At 38.4% G+C, this 18,262-nt stretch overlaps 1 protein-coding gene across 1 annotated transcript in view; it reads right to left on the minus strand.

Annotated features, from left to right (window-relative positions):
• LOC135211227 (CWF19-like protein 2) overlaps positions 1–18,262 on the minus strand; it is a 97,233-nt gene that overhangs the window by 40,775 nt on the left and 38,196 nt on the right. Inside the window, exons 7-13 of the mRNA XM_064244484.1 lie at positions 17,974–18,078; positions 16,225–16,369; positions 15,248–15,385; positions 12,121–12,259; positions 11,652–11,785; positions 3,175–3,354; positions 2,812–2,907 (exon numbers count right to left, since the gene is read on the minus strand). Of these exons, the coding sequence (XP_064100554.1) occupies positions 2,812–2,907; positions 3,175–3,354; positions 11,652–11,785; positions 12,121–12,259; positions 15,248–15,385; positions 16,225–16,369; positions 17,974–18,078 (937 nt within the window). The remainder of the gene's footprint in view (positions 1–2,811; positions 2,908–3,174; positions 3,355–11,651; positions 11,786–12,120; positions 12,260–15,247; positions 15,386–16,224; positions 16,370–17,973; positions 18,079–18,262) is intronic.

Consider the following 18,262-nt stretch of genomic DNA (forward strand, 5'->3'; position numbering starts at 1 on the left):
GAAAATGTTATCCCAATCTTTAATTCTTCATTTATTTCTGACCATTATATTTTTACTGTAGAAGTTGTATTTCCATATCCTTCCCACTTTTTCATTTCTTGCTTATCTCTCTTTTCACTTGCTTTAGAATGGACTGTTAATTCTATGACATTATGGTCTGAAATACTCGCATTATAAACTATTATTTCTTTAACATAATTCACCTCGTTCACAAACACTAGGTCTAAAGTATTTTCCTTTCTTGTTGGCAGGTGATTTATTTGTTGAATGTTGTATTCTATTAGCATATCTAATAGCTTTTCGAACTGCCTCTTATCTTCTGCACTACTATTACTCTCTTTTTTTATAAGTATAAATACAACCACAATCTCCTATTCGTTCTTTCCAGTCTACGAAAGGAAAGTTAAAGTCTCTGGATAGGAGAATATTCCAGTCCTTGTGATTTCTACATATATCATCCCTACTATGTTCATTAATTTTTCAGATTCAAATTCTACCGCTAGGTATGCACATTTACCATAGATTTCATAATTGTGACATCCCTTGGGATGTTTGTAGTAACATCTTTCTCCAAATCTGCAATTCCCTCTTTTCAAAAGGGTGCAGACTTTGTCTATCTTTTCTATTTTTTCTATCTCTATCCCATCAGTGTGCAGATCTGGGTTGAGCCTCTTCAGGATTTTATTTTGCGTTGTCATGTCGTAATTTATTTCTTCATATGTATGCTACTTGATTGCCTCATATGTAGTATCAATGAGTATCTCTGCATCCATACTCTTGTCTTGTTCTTTGTTTTCCTTATTTTTTTCTGTCATTTCAGTTTTGTTTTCTTCTCTTCCGTTTTCCTCTTCTTCTTCATCCTCAACTATTTGCACATTAAGTCTTGATTTAATAACATTGTCTATCCATGATAGACATGTTGAGCAAAATATTCTGGTATCCTTACTCATATTTTGCATTACTTCAGCACATTGAGGATGCGTTGGAATGTTGCATGCAGAACATTTTCTGATCAGGTTTTGTGGATTAACTATGCTATACCACACCTAACACAGTTTGCATGCTTTTGGCATTCTTTTTCCTATTGCATCAATTAGTATATTCACAATGTTCACCTTATTCATTTTCTTTGTTGGAATATGCTGATTGATGTAAATTTTCTTTATGAGTCTCTTGACCACTTGGATTTTATTTGGAACTTCAATTATTTTCAAGATGTTTTCTGATGATTTGTTCCAGTTTGAAGGATCATATCTTTATAATATGTCTATGAATGGTTTTATATCTTTTTGATTAGGGCTGTTATTAATCTTATAGATGAGAAATGCCAGCTCCCTTCCTGCTACTAAGAAATATCCAAATGAGAAGCCTAAAACGTAATCCAAAACGAAATGCAGGTCATCAACAGCAGGTCTATTCCTAAATTGCTGTGGGGGTCGGGCTGAAAGACCAAAAACGTTCGCTTGTAACAGGATGCATGCTATCCGTCAAGCGTACAAAAAGCAATTGAAGGTGGCAACCATCTGCCGGCCGATGTCTGGCAGCAGTGTTGCCAATGGTAGACAGGTAACTCAGTGAGCAATGTTTACCTGCAGTGTTGGTAATGCTGGCAGTTAAAATTTTCCCAAGTGTGGGTAAATGAGTGGGGTTATGTTCAGGCTGGTCAGGTCAGGTGACCAGGGCTAATTCAAGTGTTCAGGAAGTGTACTGCAATATCTGGGAATAGGTGAGTCTGCGAAATGTGAGTTCGCAAATAATGAGGGTCGATTGTACAGGCAGTCTCCAGTTATCGGCAGGGGTTCCATTCTGGGGCATGAAGATATCTGAAAATTGCCAATAACTGAAAACAGGTGATTTTTGGCACTTATCAGCACCAATTACAGCTGAAAATTGCCAATTTGGGTATGTATCAGCACCGATAAGCAGAAATCAGCGCATTTTGGCATAAAAAATTGAAGATTTTTGTTGCTAGACAAGAGCTATAAAACTGGATCACTGATAACCAGGGACTGCCTTAAAATAGTAAACAGTACACCGAGAGGATTAAAGGTCAGGCTTTCATTGCTTTATTTCTCATTTTTAGACATTTTTACAGCATTTTCCAGGTTACAGTGCGGTGTTGGAATGGAACCCCCGACAACCCAGGGACTGCCTGTAGTACTGCATTACTTATTTTTATTAATGCATTTAATACATGGAAAGTAGGCATTTACTTACTTCATACTACTTTAGGGGCAAAAACCAAATGAGCTACAGAATGGATACATTTGGCTTGTGTGTATGATGTCCTTTACTTCTGGTATAAATATAAAGTCATAATGCAATAAAAAAGATTTTCATCCCAAACCCTGCCAGCGCCATTAGGAAATCACAAATTTTTAGTCATTTGTATTTTTCCTAGATATACAAAGCAAAGCCTTCCCTATATGGAGTATCCTTGAACACATGCAATGTATCAACTGTAAATTGACTGAGAAGGAGGATATCCTGGTGGACATAGGAGGGGAAAGAGGTGCAAGAAAAGGTTCCCCAGCATCCCTAGAGCATAACCCACCCTGGAAATGATGTCTAATCCTTCCAAATCTTTTCTATCCCTAGTCACCCTTGCAGTTTCACTTCTGGGAAAGAGAAATTGCCTTTTTGCAAACCGTTTCATCCCTCATAAGACAATAAGGAAGCTTAGGTAATCTCACCTTTCACTTATCTATGCAAGGTTTGACCTTCCATGACAATCAAGTGCTCCACTTCTCTTTGCCTTAATTCTATAAAGTGTTAAATATCATAATCAAAGCAAACTAGAAATGAACCTACTTTTGATCCAAGAGCAACAATGAGATGCTTGGTCATTTCCTTGTTCTCAAAACACCACTGACAGGATTCTAGAGAACGTTGCGATCGTTGATGCTCCTGAATAAGACAATACAAGCACATAAAAATGACTGGAAAACACTTAGTACAGACTAAAGCATATCCTTTCAGTAACAACTTTTTACAAGTATGTAATACTTTAATAATAATGTTATATAACTAACATAGATATATAGATAAAATTATGATTCAATGCTTAAAGAAACTAATTACTATAAATGTTGGGGCAAAATCAAACCCCTCTCACAGTTAAAATTACTTCTAACACTTTACAGATACGACTGACAAATGGTAAAAACTGCCTACCTGAACTGCTTTCTTTTTGTCCCTCTCTGCCTGTTTGGCTGCATCTTCCTTCTTAACAGCTTTGCTCATAAACATGTCATCCATATCATAATCATCATCTAGCCTTTCTGTATTCTTCATGGCTGCTCGACTGAACATTGCATTTTGATCTTCTGCGGTTGTACCCTTTTCAGCCTCAAACTTCAATAAAATAAACAACACATATCTGAATGAGTGCAGTCCTGAAATGATTCACCAGCAAATGGTGAGCAGGGCTATAATCTCAATTATAACAGCAAAATTTGTTATTATTATATATTATTATTGATACACCTACTGGTCATTTGCAGACCTTTATGGTATTGGTTTGAAGGATTTATTCTTGAGGTGACTGTTACTTTATACAGAGTTAAGATGTTTATGTCAGTGCTTAAAATGTATATATTTTCTATTATGGTATACCTTAAACAAAACAGTAAAACAACTACACGATACAAACTTAGATAAAATTTCCATTGTTTAGATATCATACTAGAGATGATTTAAAGTATGCACTGTATACAGATTATTATGCTTGGACTGCATTCAGAATACATTTAAAGTATTATCTATTATGTAATTTTATATAAGGGGTTTTAATCAACATAAGTTTTGTAATGTGCAGTGAATCCTGCAACCAATTGCAAAAACAATTAAATGGCCTACTGTACTAAGCCATTACTGTAGAGTACTTGTACAGTTATAATTAATGAAAAATTTTTAAGTACTACCTTTTTTTTACTTTTTTACAAATATATCACTTTGCAACAGATTGAAGTGAGTATCAGCTCACATTCAAGATATCCTTCAAAAGCTGTAGGAGTCACCAAATAGACATCTGCACATCAGTGAATGGTGTAGTCAATGGGGTATGAGGCTGAACTCCAGTAAAACAAAAACACTGTTGATTAGCAGATTTCGTACAGATTTCCCACCCCCTCTTCCCCTTCAGGTGGATGGAACTTTGCTAAATGAGTCTGAAGCTTTAATTATTCTAGTGTAACTTTTGACTCACATCCAACTCTTGAGAAACATCTAATGAAAGTTTCAGGTAAAGTTGCACAAAAGTTAGGCATTGTTTGTAAAGCCTCATAAATTTGTAAGTGATAAAATCAATGCCACCTTGTTTTAGGTCATTTGTGCTTCCTGTACTAGAATACTATTCTCCGTTGTGGATGTCTGGTTAGATTGAGTGGTTCTTGGTGGTAGGTTTCTGTTTCCTAATAGTAGCAGTTATGACTTGGATTATTGATGGATGGCCTCTTGCTTTTTCACTTTTTCACAAGTTGTATTTCAACAGATCTTTCAAATTCACGAATGATCCCTGATCCCTTCACCTGCCGAGAGCAACCAGATTTGCTGAACAGCAGCACCAACTTGCAGTAAATGTGCTTTACTGTTGAACTTCTCAGTTCCAGAGGTTCCTTTTTTCCTCACACTGTTGGACTGTGGAACAGTCTCCCAGAGGATGTCTCGCAACTGGAACTTCAGAAATTCAAGCAAAGACACAACGCATTACCACCCTAATAGTGCTATTCTCCATTTTAATACATTTTTATCTATTTATCAATTTATCAATTTTTTTTTAATAAGTGGGATCTTTTCTTTTAGTATTTCCTTTTACCACCTTTTACTTCTTCCTAATGAGCATCATATTCTTTGGAAGCTTGAATTTCAAATCAATGGACTTTGTGGGCTTGTTCCACATGAATAAGTTTCATTTTCTGAATAATAATAATTATACATAATTGGCTCGAAAGCACTCTCCAGTGCCAGTAAAATTATTCCATGCATTGTCCAAATTACTACCAAGATGTGAGTGGGGTTAAGAGAAGAACTTTAATCAACTTTGTATCGATGGATTTGTATAAAAACACAAATTCGATCTTATAATAGCCTGTGTAGCTATAGTACTTAGGTGGAAAAACTCTCATCAGCCCTACAAAGTATGGTCATGGACTCTGGAGACAGAAACCACTGGACTTAGGTGCCTGATGATCCAAATTTTTTGGGACAATAAGGAATCATGAAATAGACAGGGATATACCCTGGTCACAAGGTACATTATTTTGTAATGTTAGTTAGGGAAAATTAAGAAAGATATAGAAAAAGAGAGAGAGAAATCCACTGATAGACAGGTATAGAAAAAGAGAGATAGAAATCCATTGATAGACAGATGAATAGACAGAGAGAATCAAAGAATAGAAAAAGAGAGAAAAATTCAATGATAGATGGATAGATAGACAGAGAGAATAAAAGAATTGAACAAGAGACAAAGAGAGAGAGAGAGAGAGAGAGAAGGTAGCGAGAGCAACAGAAGTGTTCTCGTAACAGCCAAAACAAGAAAGGTGTTTATCGGGCTGGCGACAAAGTAACCCAAACAGGTACAGGTGTTTATCAAACTGGCAACCCTTAATTAAGTGCACTCATTGCTTTATTCTTATAACCTTTCAGCTACCACTGGAACCAGTACATTTCCAGTGATGTCATTAGTCACACCCATCAAGGGAGGTGTTACAATTAATTTCCCCCCAAAACAGGTGGGACAACGGACGTGATTAACCACTGAACGAAACCAGAGGGCAGCAACAGAAAAGGGACTTCTCACTTTTGGGAGAAAATCTCTTTGGAGGATGTCTACTGAATAGCAGACGGGCAGATTAGGAACAGAGCTACAAGAGTGAGGTGGCAAGCCTCTCTCAGAATCTGTGGGGAAGAAAACCTCAAAAGATAGATCAACTGATATCTAACAACTCAGCCATCTGGGTTGCACTGCAATGATATATGAGCAGATTCATTGCATCTAGGGAACTAAAGAAAATTCTGACTGTTCAATGACAAACTATATAATCACAGCGGCTTGCTATTACTCCTAACTCCCCCTTGCCACAGAGTGGCGCATTTGCTACTGAATAGAGGGTTTGACTACCTTACTCACCTGTATAAGACCAGTCCAGCATATGACGTGTCTATTCCTCAACCCGCCCATAGGAAAAGGAAAGAAACAAAGGGAAAGAAAAAGACCAGCCAACTCACTCATTCTCTATTTCACACAATCAACCCAGGTAAGATACAAAATTGCCCAGTAAAGGGCAATGGATGAATTACACAACTTGTTGGGCAGCCACCACAGGACCCAAGGAAAATGGGTCCATATACCTGTGGGCAACATCTCTCAGATAAAATGAGGTGAACATGGACTGGCACAACAAAGTACCAGAGTTCAAAATTCTATGAACAGCAAAATTTTTCTTAAACGCCAGAGAGGAACTTATACCACCCAAGTCATGCGCTCTAGCCTGCACGGACTCAGTGGCAGAACTATCAAGAGACAAATAAGCCTGCTTTGATCACCTCATGTATCCAGAAAGAAATAGTGTTCTTGGAAACTTCTTTCTTGGATTGATCTGTGCTAACAAAATGCCTTCGACATCCAGGTCTGAGATGTCGAGTCCTTTTAAGATAGCAACGTAGGGCTCTGACAGGACACAAAAAGACCCCTTGTGGGTCATCGTCCACAAAGTCATTCAAAGATGGAATGGAAGAAGTCGAATGGCAGTAGATATCCCACCCACAGAACATCTACTACCCACTTCTCCGCTCCATAATCCTGCCACTTGGCCTACTGGCCTGCCAGGCATCCCCCTACCCGTGGCAAAGGAGAGGGAGAGGCGCCCACTCTATTGACGACCCCCTCTGCCCCTTCCTCTAGAGCCCCTCCCAGGGTTGTAGGGGCAAGATTGAAAGGGACGCTACTTGTTAGACTTAGCCTGAGAGGAGGACTGAGGGACCCTAGCCGAAGCTGAACCCCTAGAAGACTTAATAGGTGAAGATCTTCAAACCTGTCTCTTGAGGAGGAAGAGGAGGAGGCGGGCAATGTAAACGTGCCTCTGACTTGGAAACCGCCTGATGGACCAACCTGTCCTTGGTATCCGCCCACTGCCGGTCAATCACATTTTCTAGCTCAATTCTTGGAAACAGGAACTGCAAATCCAGAACATTCTCATTCCTAAGCGCTGATAAAGACTAAAGAGTCCACTGAGCTCGCCACCTTGGACAAAGCTGCGTCTCTCCTGGCTAGTAGAAGGTTGGTCCATAAGTTTGCACTAAGATGGGCCAGATAAGAAAATGCCTTACCACCTGACTGCGTAGTCTCCATAGCTAAGGCTTCCTGAGATGACAAGGAAGGACCCACCGATCCAACTTGCTTTAAGGTTGCACCAGGTTTGAGACGAATCACGTACAGGTTAAGGTGATGAGACACCAAATGAACTGCATTAGTCGAGTAGTACTTTCTATGTTGTGTGAGAGGAGAGGAAGAATCTTGGGCCCCTTTGAACACAGAGAGCCATCCCGGTCCAACACCAAAGCGTTCATGCATGTAGATGCGATAGAAGACTGAATTTGCATCCTACATTCAAGATTGTTGAACCCAAGAATGAGATCAACAACCTCTGCAAAGGAAGACAAAAACTCTTGATTGTCTCCCTCCTCCTGCTCCGGCAATGGTGACTGACGACGTGAAGAAGAAGGTTTGGCAGTATCGTCCTCCTTTCATAGCAACGCTGATGAAGTTTCGCTAGAGTATCTAGCCTTCTGGATATTAATGGTAGGGGAGATGCCTCTAACATTCGAAGAGCCTGCTATCAAAGGCTCTTTAGCATTAACCAACAATGACTCTAGAGAATGTGAAACACCACGTACACCATCGGTGAAACAATTAGGTACACATACGTCAGGCAAAATATGTATGCGTTCACGGGAGGAACAGTGTACACAGCTGTGTGACAAGACAAGTACACGTCCATGAGATGTCGACTGAGCATGGTCTCGAGACCCAGAACATGACTGAAGAGAGATTCTTGAAGGCAAACAATTCTTATGATCAAGACTTCTTTCAGGCGAACGAGGAACCCATCTGTGGGCCAAGGAATCCTTACGCTCCCGAATGTCAACCACAGTCTTGTCAAGAGACGAATCTTTATACACAGCCTGGACCACTTCAGTTTCTGCAACTTTTGACCTTTTAATTGGCACCTTATCATCCTTACAACGACAAACTGGAACCGAGCAGACGAAGAAGATGCACCTCCAACAACATCAGCACATACGTGAAAGCCTGAGACACGTCCACGTACGGAAAGCTGAGACATGACTCTCATACTATCACAAACACGTCCACGTGGAGAGACACAGCCTTGAAGAGAAGATGTTGAAGCATTACCAGCATGCATAGGGGAGACCCAGCTATACAACGAAGATGAGGATGGCTCCTTTCCGCAGATTCCACTGTCAATCCCATGAACGCTAACCTGCGATGGGCAAGTATGACCGTGTGGGGAAGCTGGCAAAGCACTCCTCTTACCTGCACGACCACGGACGTGCATGGGGGAGACACGGTCATGAGAGGCGTAAGGTGATGCACTCCCTCCGCTCGCGGAAGACATAATCGCAACTCGATCCTCTGTCTGATATGATGACAAGGCAGCAACAGGAAGATGGAGGAGATAAGTCTCCCTCCCTACGAGATCTCTTAGAAGCAGGAGGTGAAGAAGAGACCTTACGTTTACTAACCGTCTCCTTCGCAGCGAAGGCAGAAAACCTCTCTTCCAAAATAGAGTCCAGCCTCTTGAAGACCGCTTAACATAACACCTTGGATGGCTCAGTGAGTGAGGACAACGACGTCACAACTGGAAGAGATGACATCATAGCAGCGGGAGGATAAGCGGCCGCTTCAACTAACGTCACAGTTTGAGAGAGTGCTGGGAGTGATGTCACAACTTCCCTATGATCAGATCTACTCGATGGCCTCCCTAGCGGAGTGATAGGGTGATACCCAGGGACCGTAAACAATGTTCCACAAGATGGCTGCACGCGAGATCCAACGTAGAGGAGTCCAAGGGAAGGTGGAAGAGCAGTGGGGTCAGGGGTGGGGAATGGGCCTCCAAGAAATACGACAACAAACCCTCCAAGGTGGTTGAACCCCATAGCCCAAGAGATGCCCAGACTGCTGCCTTTTTGGATGACTCCGAATCTGAAATAAAGGAATGAGATGAGGTAGCCTCCTCTCCCCCGGGAAGGCAATTGGAACCTGAGGTAATGGGGACTACATTACACATAAAATCATTCTGTGGCACTCCTGATACTTCCATTGACGAATCAATGGAAGAAGAGGAAGAAGATACAGGAACACTTGAGTTACCATCAGGGAGAGTGACCGAAGGCGAGGAGGCAGTTGAATCGGCCAGGCAAGGTGAAGAAAACCCCTCCCAAGAGGGCCCCAGAGGGAAGAGTCAAAACTCTGCAATGTTCCCTCTTCCTATAGAACAACCTCCACTGCGCCTTAGGCCAGGTACGACATTCCGGGCATGGATTCGTCACCGTACAAAAATTAGCTCTGCACCTACTGCAAGTTGTATGTGGATCTGTAGCTGATGACACCAAAAACCTAGAGCATGGGAACCCCTAAATGCCCAGGAACATGCGTTGATGAGGCCGTGAAGACTTGAGGGAAGCCCTACCAACAAATACACACACTCAACACACTGAAAAAACAGAACACGGGCAGAAAAAACACGCTTGGGAGAAGAGCTAAGCATAAGCGTCAACTCCCCAAGGCAGTTAGGAAAGACTGGGCATCATGAGGTTGAATGCGCGGTCTCTGACCAGCTTTCACCTCGTACGCACAGGCGTTGCCAGATTCCTAGCTTTAAAATCTCAGATTGTTTTAACCGGTTACTAGCTGGTGCTTGGAAAAATATCCTCGTTAAGGCCGAAGGTTTGTTCCGCACTGAACAACTTGTACTTTACTGTATGTTCTTTTTTTTAGTGTGAATGAAGTATGAAAAACAACTTTATTGTAACTTTCAAGCATCCTGAGACTACAAGAATCTAGAGAATCAATCTACACTATAAAATTAAAGACTAAATAAAAAAAATAAATAATCCTTGCATTTGTGACTGCTGAGAACAAGCAATAAAAGCATAACTCCATGGGACACATGAGATCTTCCTTATTTCCAAGTTGCAGTAGCAATGAGGAGATAAGGGTAATAAAAGAGAGCATTTTGTATATGCCACAAAACTGGGCATATACAAAAGCTCAATTCTGTGGCAGTTTTGGTGTATGTATCTTAACTGGAAAATGCATGCAACTCACTTAAACACCTTCCAGAAGCTAATAGTTCTGTACTATCAAAAAGGCAGTGTTGATGAGTTTCACAAGTCAGATAGATGCTTTTAAACTAAAGGATATACTATGAAGGGGATTTGAGATTTTTGGGAGGAGCTTCTCTTTCAAAATTGGCAAATTCTTTGGTTCCATTATAAGAGCTAAATTTAAGAACCTGGCCTCCAAAACCTGTAATAAAGTCAGTCAGTAACCTCTTACCGCCTCCCCCCCCCACCCTCTGGGTCTAAAAGAGTCAATGTGCACATCCATGATCCTTCATACACTGTCTCCCAGGTACAAATTAACTAAACTGGACTTTCATCTCCAGGACAGATTAATACATATATGGAGCCACTGTTTTACAGCAGTATAAGCTACACATGTTGGCTGTGGGGGATGTCACGTACAATAGCTCCTGGTTTTACACATTGAGAGAAAATGTCCTATCTTAATATATGGTAAAGGAGTAACTTGATTAGTTGTCAAATGTTCTGTAAGACAGATTTATTTAATTTGTATTAAACATTTTATAGGTATTTTGCCATTTACATTATAATATTAATATTTTAAAAAGAGTAAATCAATGTTATAAGCATTTTAGGGATTGTATAGTATACTTAAAGAGTACCAGTTGTAAAAGGGTACTAATCTTAAGATGTTTTGGGATGATGGTCTGGGGTGTATTTTTGTTTGAAATATTAAATTGTTTTAGCATGATAATTTAAGGTATTTTTTGTTTGAACAATCAAATTAAGCAGTGAAATGTTAAAATAGACAGTTATAAACATTTTAGTTTATGGGGTACTGTGTATTTGGCAGTTATAAGCATTTTTAGATGGGATTTCTGCATTTCCATGGGAGGTTCTGGAACCTATTCCAGTATAAACGAAGGAAAAGCACTATATTCTACACTATCAGGCCTTCATTAATTAGTATTGGGTTTCGTCACTCACTGAAGTCCAGACCCCTGACTATCCAATACACACAGGTGTACAATATACAAATGCTCTGTAATGTAGTTCTTGAATTTTAATTATATAATTAACCAGGACTTTTTAGAATAAAAGTTTTTCTTAACCTCAAAAATAATTATTAGTAGTATATAAACCATGTAAGTATCAAAAGATGCACTACTAGACTAACATGACAGAATTTATAGGATACCCAATAAAAGTTAGGCATATTTTCCATTCCAAGCATTTAAATACCCCAGTTTAGTATGTCTCCATGTTTAACGTGTGGACTTATATGTCCAAATACTACAAGGAAGTAACACTGAAAGGCTTACCATTTGCTTAAGATCATATTTATCATCATCAGGAAAATATCTCACTCTTTTTCCATCTTTTCCATGTGTTTTCATCTTTCCCTCTTTCTTTCTTTCACTTTCAGATTCCTTGAAGTTCACAGGCCTAGTAAAACCTTCAGAAGGAGAAAAGGGCAACATTAAAATAGGATAGTATTTGCATTATTATGAAATTTTCTGGCATATTTGGAACATAAATACAAATTTTTGAGGACGCTTGTGAAGGCAAATATAAAAATTAAAATACAGTCCTTTCTATTTCACAAAAAATTTCTTTTGTTAAAATTTCTTTCTAATTATTTTAAGTTCTCCACAAGGGCGTAGTACCATATTAATTTCATTCATATGGAGTTTTCTCCATATGGGAAGGAATTGAGATTATTCTGCCAGGGAAACAATACTGTATATGATAAGAAAAAGATTATCAAGCTTGTTCGCTTAACCCTTTTACCTCTTGCATCCGTTCGAGTTAAAACAACAAATTCTTCATGGGAACCAGATTCCTCTCTATGATTCTTACTATCTATAGATGGGCTAGCTCTGGTACTTCTGGCAGCTTCCAGTTTCTTTTTAAGTTTACTTGCAAGAGTCTGAAAAAGTTAAATGCTATCAAATCTATGAAATATAAATACAGTAGTGCCTCAGGATACGAAATTAATCCGTTCCGAAGTGGCCATCTTAACCTGATTTTTTTGTATCTCGAACTACATTGTACATGTAAATTGTCTAATTCATTCCAAGCCCTACAAAAACACCACAGTAAATTTTATATCAAAGCTATATTGACCAATAAACAATGAAATACAACAATTTGGACCATTCAATACCTAACATAACCTTTATTGTAGTGTGTACCTGTAAATAAAGTGTATTAGTGTACATGGTACAAGAAATACTGTACGTACATATGTATGTAGTAAAATATGGAACCTTACCTTTCGAGTGAGGCGATCTCCGAAAGTGGTGACAGAGGAGGAGGGCAAATGGCAGGAAACATGAACACTAAACTTTACGAAACACATTAAAAAATGGCAGAAAACATTAACACTAAACTTTACGAAACATACAGCGAGCCCTCGCTACTTCGCGGTTCGACCATCGCGGATTCACGACTTCGCGGACTTTTTTCAATACGTATGTATATATTATAAAAGAAATATATCGCGGATTTTCCGGAAATTTTGAAAATAGCCGCGATATAGAAGACCCCAAATATTTCGTTAATTCCATTAATAATTAGTAATATCTGCTCTTACTGATGGTTCATTGCATTACATATGACATATAATTCAGTACAGAAAGAAATAAAACACGAAAAGAGAATGTGATCTTACGATAATTCAGTATACGTAGTAAAATTAAATCGAACATGAAACGCAAGCTAGTATTCATTCGCTCGGAAACTAGTTCCGCATATGAGGCGTCACTAAAAAAATTAGAAAAATACGACATAAAAAGTGTCGAAAATCATCATAACCTCAAAGGATTTTTATCATAGTATGCGTTTTTTAAAAGAGTCATTAACTCGGAGCGTCGGAAGACGCCTCTCTCTCTCTCTCTCCTCTCTCTCTCTCTCTCTCTGATCAAATTACTGAATACGTAATGTCTCTCTTTGGATACTTGGAATTTGCGTTGTAATCTAACCAGAAACTTAGTTTTGTTATTATTACTAGAAACAAGCAATGATCTTTTCATTATTTGTGCTTTTGGATTGTTATAAACTTTGCGCATCCAAGCTAGTATTCATTCGCTCGGAAACTAGTTCTGAATATGAGGCGTCACTAAAAAACATAGAAAAATACGACATAAAAAGTGTCGAAAATCATCATAACCTCAAAATTTTTGTTGTAATCTAACCAGAAACTTATTTTTATTAATATACTGTGCTAAACTATAAAGGATTTTTATCATCGTATGCGTTTTTTAAAAGCATCGTTAACTCGGAGCGTCGGAAGCGTCAGCGTCGTAACTATCATTGGCTGCACAGTAGAAGACATCATCAGCTTCATCATCATCATTTCTACTGTGCAGCAAATTCATCGCCATCATCATTCAAGTTTTTCTTCAACTTCTTTCGTGGTGAGTACAGTAACAATCTTTATTTTTTTATACTTTAATATTCTAACATTTTAATATTTGTGCCTGTTTTAGTTTAGGGTACTGTAGTACATGCATTAAGTGTTCTGTACATTAAAGGGTGGTTTTTTAACAGTACTACATAAAGGGAGGGTTATAAAAGTCTGAATATACATGTTAAATAAATACGTAAATATGGTGTCCCTACTTCACGGATTTTCAGCTATTGCGGCTGGGTTTGGAACCTATCTACTGCGATAAACGAGGGTTCACTGTATTAACAAATGGCAGAAAACATTAACACTTCTTGATTATCTCCATCTTTGTTCTCCATAGAAAGCATCCTCTTCTTTCCATGAAATTTAGCAACATTCTTGGGACCCATGGCTAATAAAGTAAGTAATTAAGTTCACACACAACACGATAAAGTAACTTAAAGTACAACGAAAGCGAAATCATTAACACGAATTTACGTTAACAAACGAAATATATGTGAACGAACGAATTCCAGTGTTTACGATAACGCTGCCGCAAAATGGTCAAGGAACGCCTTTACATAGAGGCATGATGGGACAGATGCTGACCAATAGGAGAGCAAGATCTTACGGCGCTGACTAGCATCAGGAACCAATGGGAGAGCGGGAGGATGGTGGCGAGTCTACTCAGTTGGCGGCGCGCTTGTTTTAAAATTGTTCTCGGCGGTCCAGGCGAATCTCGGACTTTATCCTTTCGCAACCTGAATTATTTTCGTATACAGAAGCAAAATATCTTCGTCTTTGCTTTCGTACCTTGGATTTTTCGTAAGTAGGGACTTTTGTATGTCGAGGTTCCACTGTACCACATTATACTCATACACAAAATATCCCAAGTCCTATCACAAATTACATAATACTCATGAGATTCATTACATACTTCAATTGACACCTGAGGATGTGTATAACTGAATTTAATATGACTTCCATTAATTTTTTATGTGAAGACTGATGAAGTGGATAACTCAATAACCTATTAAATGCAAGCCTTAGGGAAAATGTGAACTACAGGAGGAATGGAAAGGGAGTAAGCAACATACAAGAAAGGAGACATCTGATCCACTAAAACAGGAGTAAGGTTGTAAGAATTAGGGCAATTAAGAGTAAAGAGATTCAAGAGCTTAGTGAACACTAATCTCCACAAGCAAAATCAAGGTGCTGTGGCCAGGAAGTTGTGAGACAGCCTCATAGAATTAGTAATTCCTTCAGCTCCATAGAACAATACCTAAAACAGTTTGGCTACAAAAAGACTGTGATGGCACAGGCATGGCTGCTGAATAACTGAACTGCCTCCGACTCAAATTAAACTTTACAAGAGGTACCACGAATAGGAAATAGCTGACGACAAAAACATCCGTAACTGAAATTAATCATTCTAAGAGAACAGGATGCCATATAAACAAAAAGCTAACCAATAGTAATAAAAAGGACATAATGGTGTTTGAAAAAATAAAGAGTGCATTCACTCACATCATTTCCAACAAGTTCTGCTTTCATGATTTTTGCTGCCAATTCATTCATTTCCTTATCAGTCAGTAAGAACTTGGTCTCAGGCTTTTCAACAAGTTCTAAAGATTCTTCCTGCAAGGACTTGTTGTGGACTGATTCCTGCAAGGGACAAACACATTTGGTCAACACTGACAATCTCATTTGTTAGTTACTTTAACATCACCTAATATCATTAGCAACTTGGCAAAATTAGGATAGTCAAAAGATTATGTCGAAACATTCATATTTACTTCTTTGTAAGCCCTGTACTTAAAAAATAAAAATATAAATAAGAGCCTCTTTTCATTAACTTTTTAACTCCTTGGAAATAAATTTATGTCTTCAAGGATTTAACCCTTTCACATTATTAAAAATAAGTTCTAGGGGCATCTTTGTTTCATATTTTTTGTAAAACACTTAAGAAAATTCAGTTTGATAAAAACAAAATCATTTATTTTGTGCACATACAGACAAATTAGCTAAGTTCCTCTGTAATCTGGAAGTTATAAAGCAATACTAACAGTTGATACAAGATCCATGGTGTTACCTACTCAAAGATACCCACAAAGTAATTCAAATTTAACCAAATATTCTCTACAATCTCTTTTTCCATATTGATGCAGAACCACTTACTAGACATAGCAATGGCCCTTCATCACATGGTAAACGTGAATATTTCTTTAAAAAGTAAAAGTGAGATACAGTATTTTTACAATAACCCTCTATTGTAGACACATCTACACGTTCAAGTTATTCTTACTGGTTTTAAAATCATTATCATCTCAACACACAAGCATGATGATAACTACTGGCCGATTTTGAAAACAATGCCAATAGTCTCACACTTTACTCATTCCCAATCCCCATAGCATAAAATCTTACAAGATCAATTTCTTTTGGACACAAAACAGCCTCATATTACTTTTAACACAATAAATACAGATAAAATCAGTCCACACCTCATCTGATGTTTCTGAGTCTGATGAAGATGAAGATTCCTGTTTTGATATATCCAGGCGTTTTTGTTGCTCTTGAGCATACTCCCTCCTTTTCCAGCCTTGGCTGCTGCCTGATGGCATTCGGTTACTAATGTTAGAACTTGACCTAAGAAGTAACAAAGAAATAATTTTGGAATTTTAATATTAACTGACATAATAAAATACACATTAATAGTAATTTGTTTCACCATAAACCACTGCTGACAAGTTAGCCAATTTCCATGGGCAACAAAATCCCAAACACATCAGTCTCTTCTTTGAAAAGAAGTGGCAGCCAGTAGGCAGCTCTGTTCATGCACATAAGGATCCATGAGTCCCCATTATTCAACTGTTATTATTTGTGTCTGGTAAATTATTCACATTCTTTATTTTGCTGACGTATTAAGTGTATTCTAGTGAAGTCCTATGGAGGGAAAACTATTACAGGCAGTCCCCGGTTATTGGAGGATTTGGTTAATGGCGATCCGGTTTTGTGGAGCTTGTCTGGCATTATAAACTCAGCGATTTATAGCGCCATAATGCATTGAGTTCTGGTTAAGGCACCAATAATAGAGTTATGGCGCTATAGCATACCTAACAAAGGCGTAATTAAGCGGTTATCGGCACTTATGTGCCATAAATTGCTGATGTCCAGTTAATGGCAGTTTTTGCTTATCGGCACCCTGCCAAGAGCGGAACGCCCAACCCCCCCTCCCCCCAATAACTGGGGACTGCCTGTATTAGTTCTGATTTGTATGCTATACTGTGTGTGAGTGTGTGTGTGTGTTTGTACACATTATGGAAAAGTTTTGTGAGATCTTTTGAAAGAGAAGAGGAAAAGCTTATGAGACAACCAGTAAAGGCACTATGAAAGGTGTTGAGGATGTATGGTATAGAAGATAAGTTACTGAGATGGACTGAAGATTTTATGAAGTGAAGATCATGTCAGATTATATGCAGGGCCCAGTGACAGTTTTATATCAAACAAGTCTGAAACAAGATTGTATTATGCTTCCATACTGTTTAACATTTCTGTGGATGGAGAGCTGCAAGAAGTCAGAGTGCAGACATTAGATATTAGTGTAAATCTGTGAAAAGAAAATGACATGAAATTGATGTGTGGAATTGAGGTTAATTAAGCAAAAAATACAGCAACTGAAAAAGAGTTTGAAGTTGTTTTCAAGAGAAGGAAGTTGAGAGTAAATGTGAGCAAGAGCAACGTGATGAGGGTAAATGACAACCAGGAAGATGGAACAATCTATATTAATAAGGATGATGGAAAACTAGAAGCAGCTGATATGCTTAAGTATTTAGGACTAAATATTGTGGTTGATGGTAGGGTGTGAGAAGTCAAGTCAAGAGAGTAGATTATGCAAGGAGGGTAGCTTGACCTGCACAAACAATTGAGAAGAGACTTAGAGTTACATGGGAATGCATCAAGGGATAGTTTGTCAGCTCTCCTTTATGGAGAAGGTTAAAGCATTCAAAGAGCTCATCTTCATTACCCCATACTCTGCAATATGTGTCAACCTGAACATAAATGTGACAGGATACATTAACATCTGGGACAGTAGATAATTTATAAACTTAAGAAATATCACTTTCTGTATCTACCACTTGAACTGATTATATCAAAATAAATGCTAGTACAACTTGATGGCAACCACTTTACATTAAAAATTATGGTAATATATGTATCATACAGAGTGCAATAACTTTGTTTCCATGTACCTTCGTTCTGGTTCTTCTCCAGGCTTTTGAAACTTTCTTGCTAATACAGAAGATCCTTGACCAGCACAGCTTACATCTGCAGGTTTCATTAATCCTGATACAGATCTAAGAGAAAGGGTAATATGTGTTAGAATTACAACTGATTTAAATGAGAACATAAAAAAAATTAAAAGTAATATTTATGTTCCATAAGTACAACCCACTTTTTACTTACACTGGAAAGCACAGTGCAGAGTAGCGTTAACCAAGAAATGGTTCATCAATTTGAGAAAGTCTTATATTTCCCAAA

This window comes from Macrobrachium nipponense, chromosome 4, assembly GCF_015104395.2.
Source record: "Macrobrachium nipponense isolate FS-2020 chromosome 4, ASM1510439v2, whole genome shotgun sequence".
Taxonomy (NCBI): Eukaryota; Metazoa; Arthropoda; class Malacostraca; order Decapoda; family Palaemonidae; genus Macrobrachium; species Macrobrachium nipponense.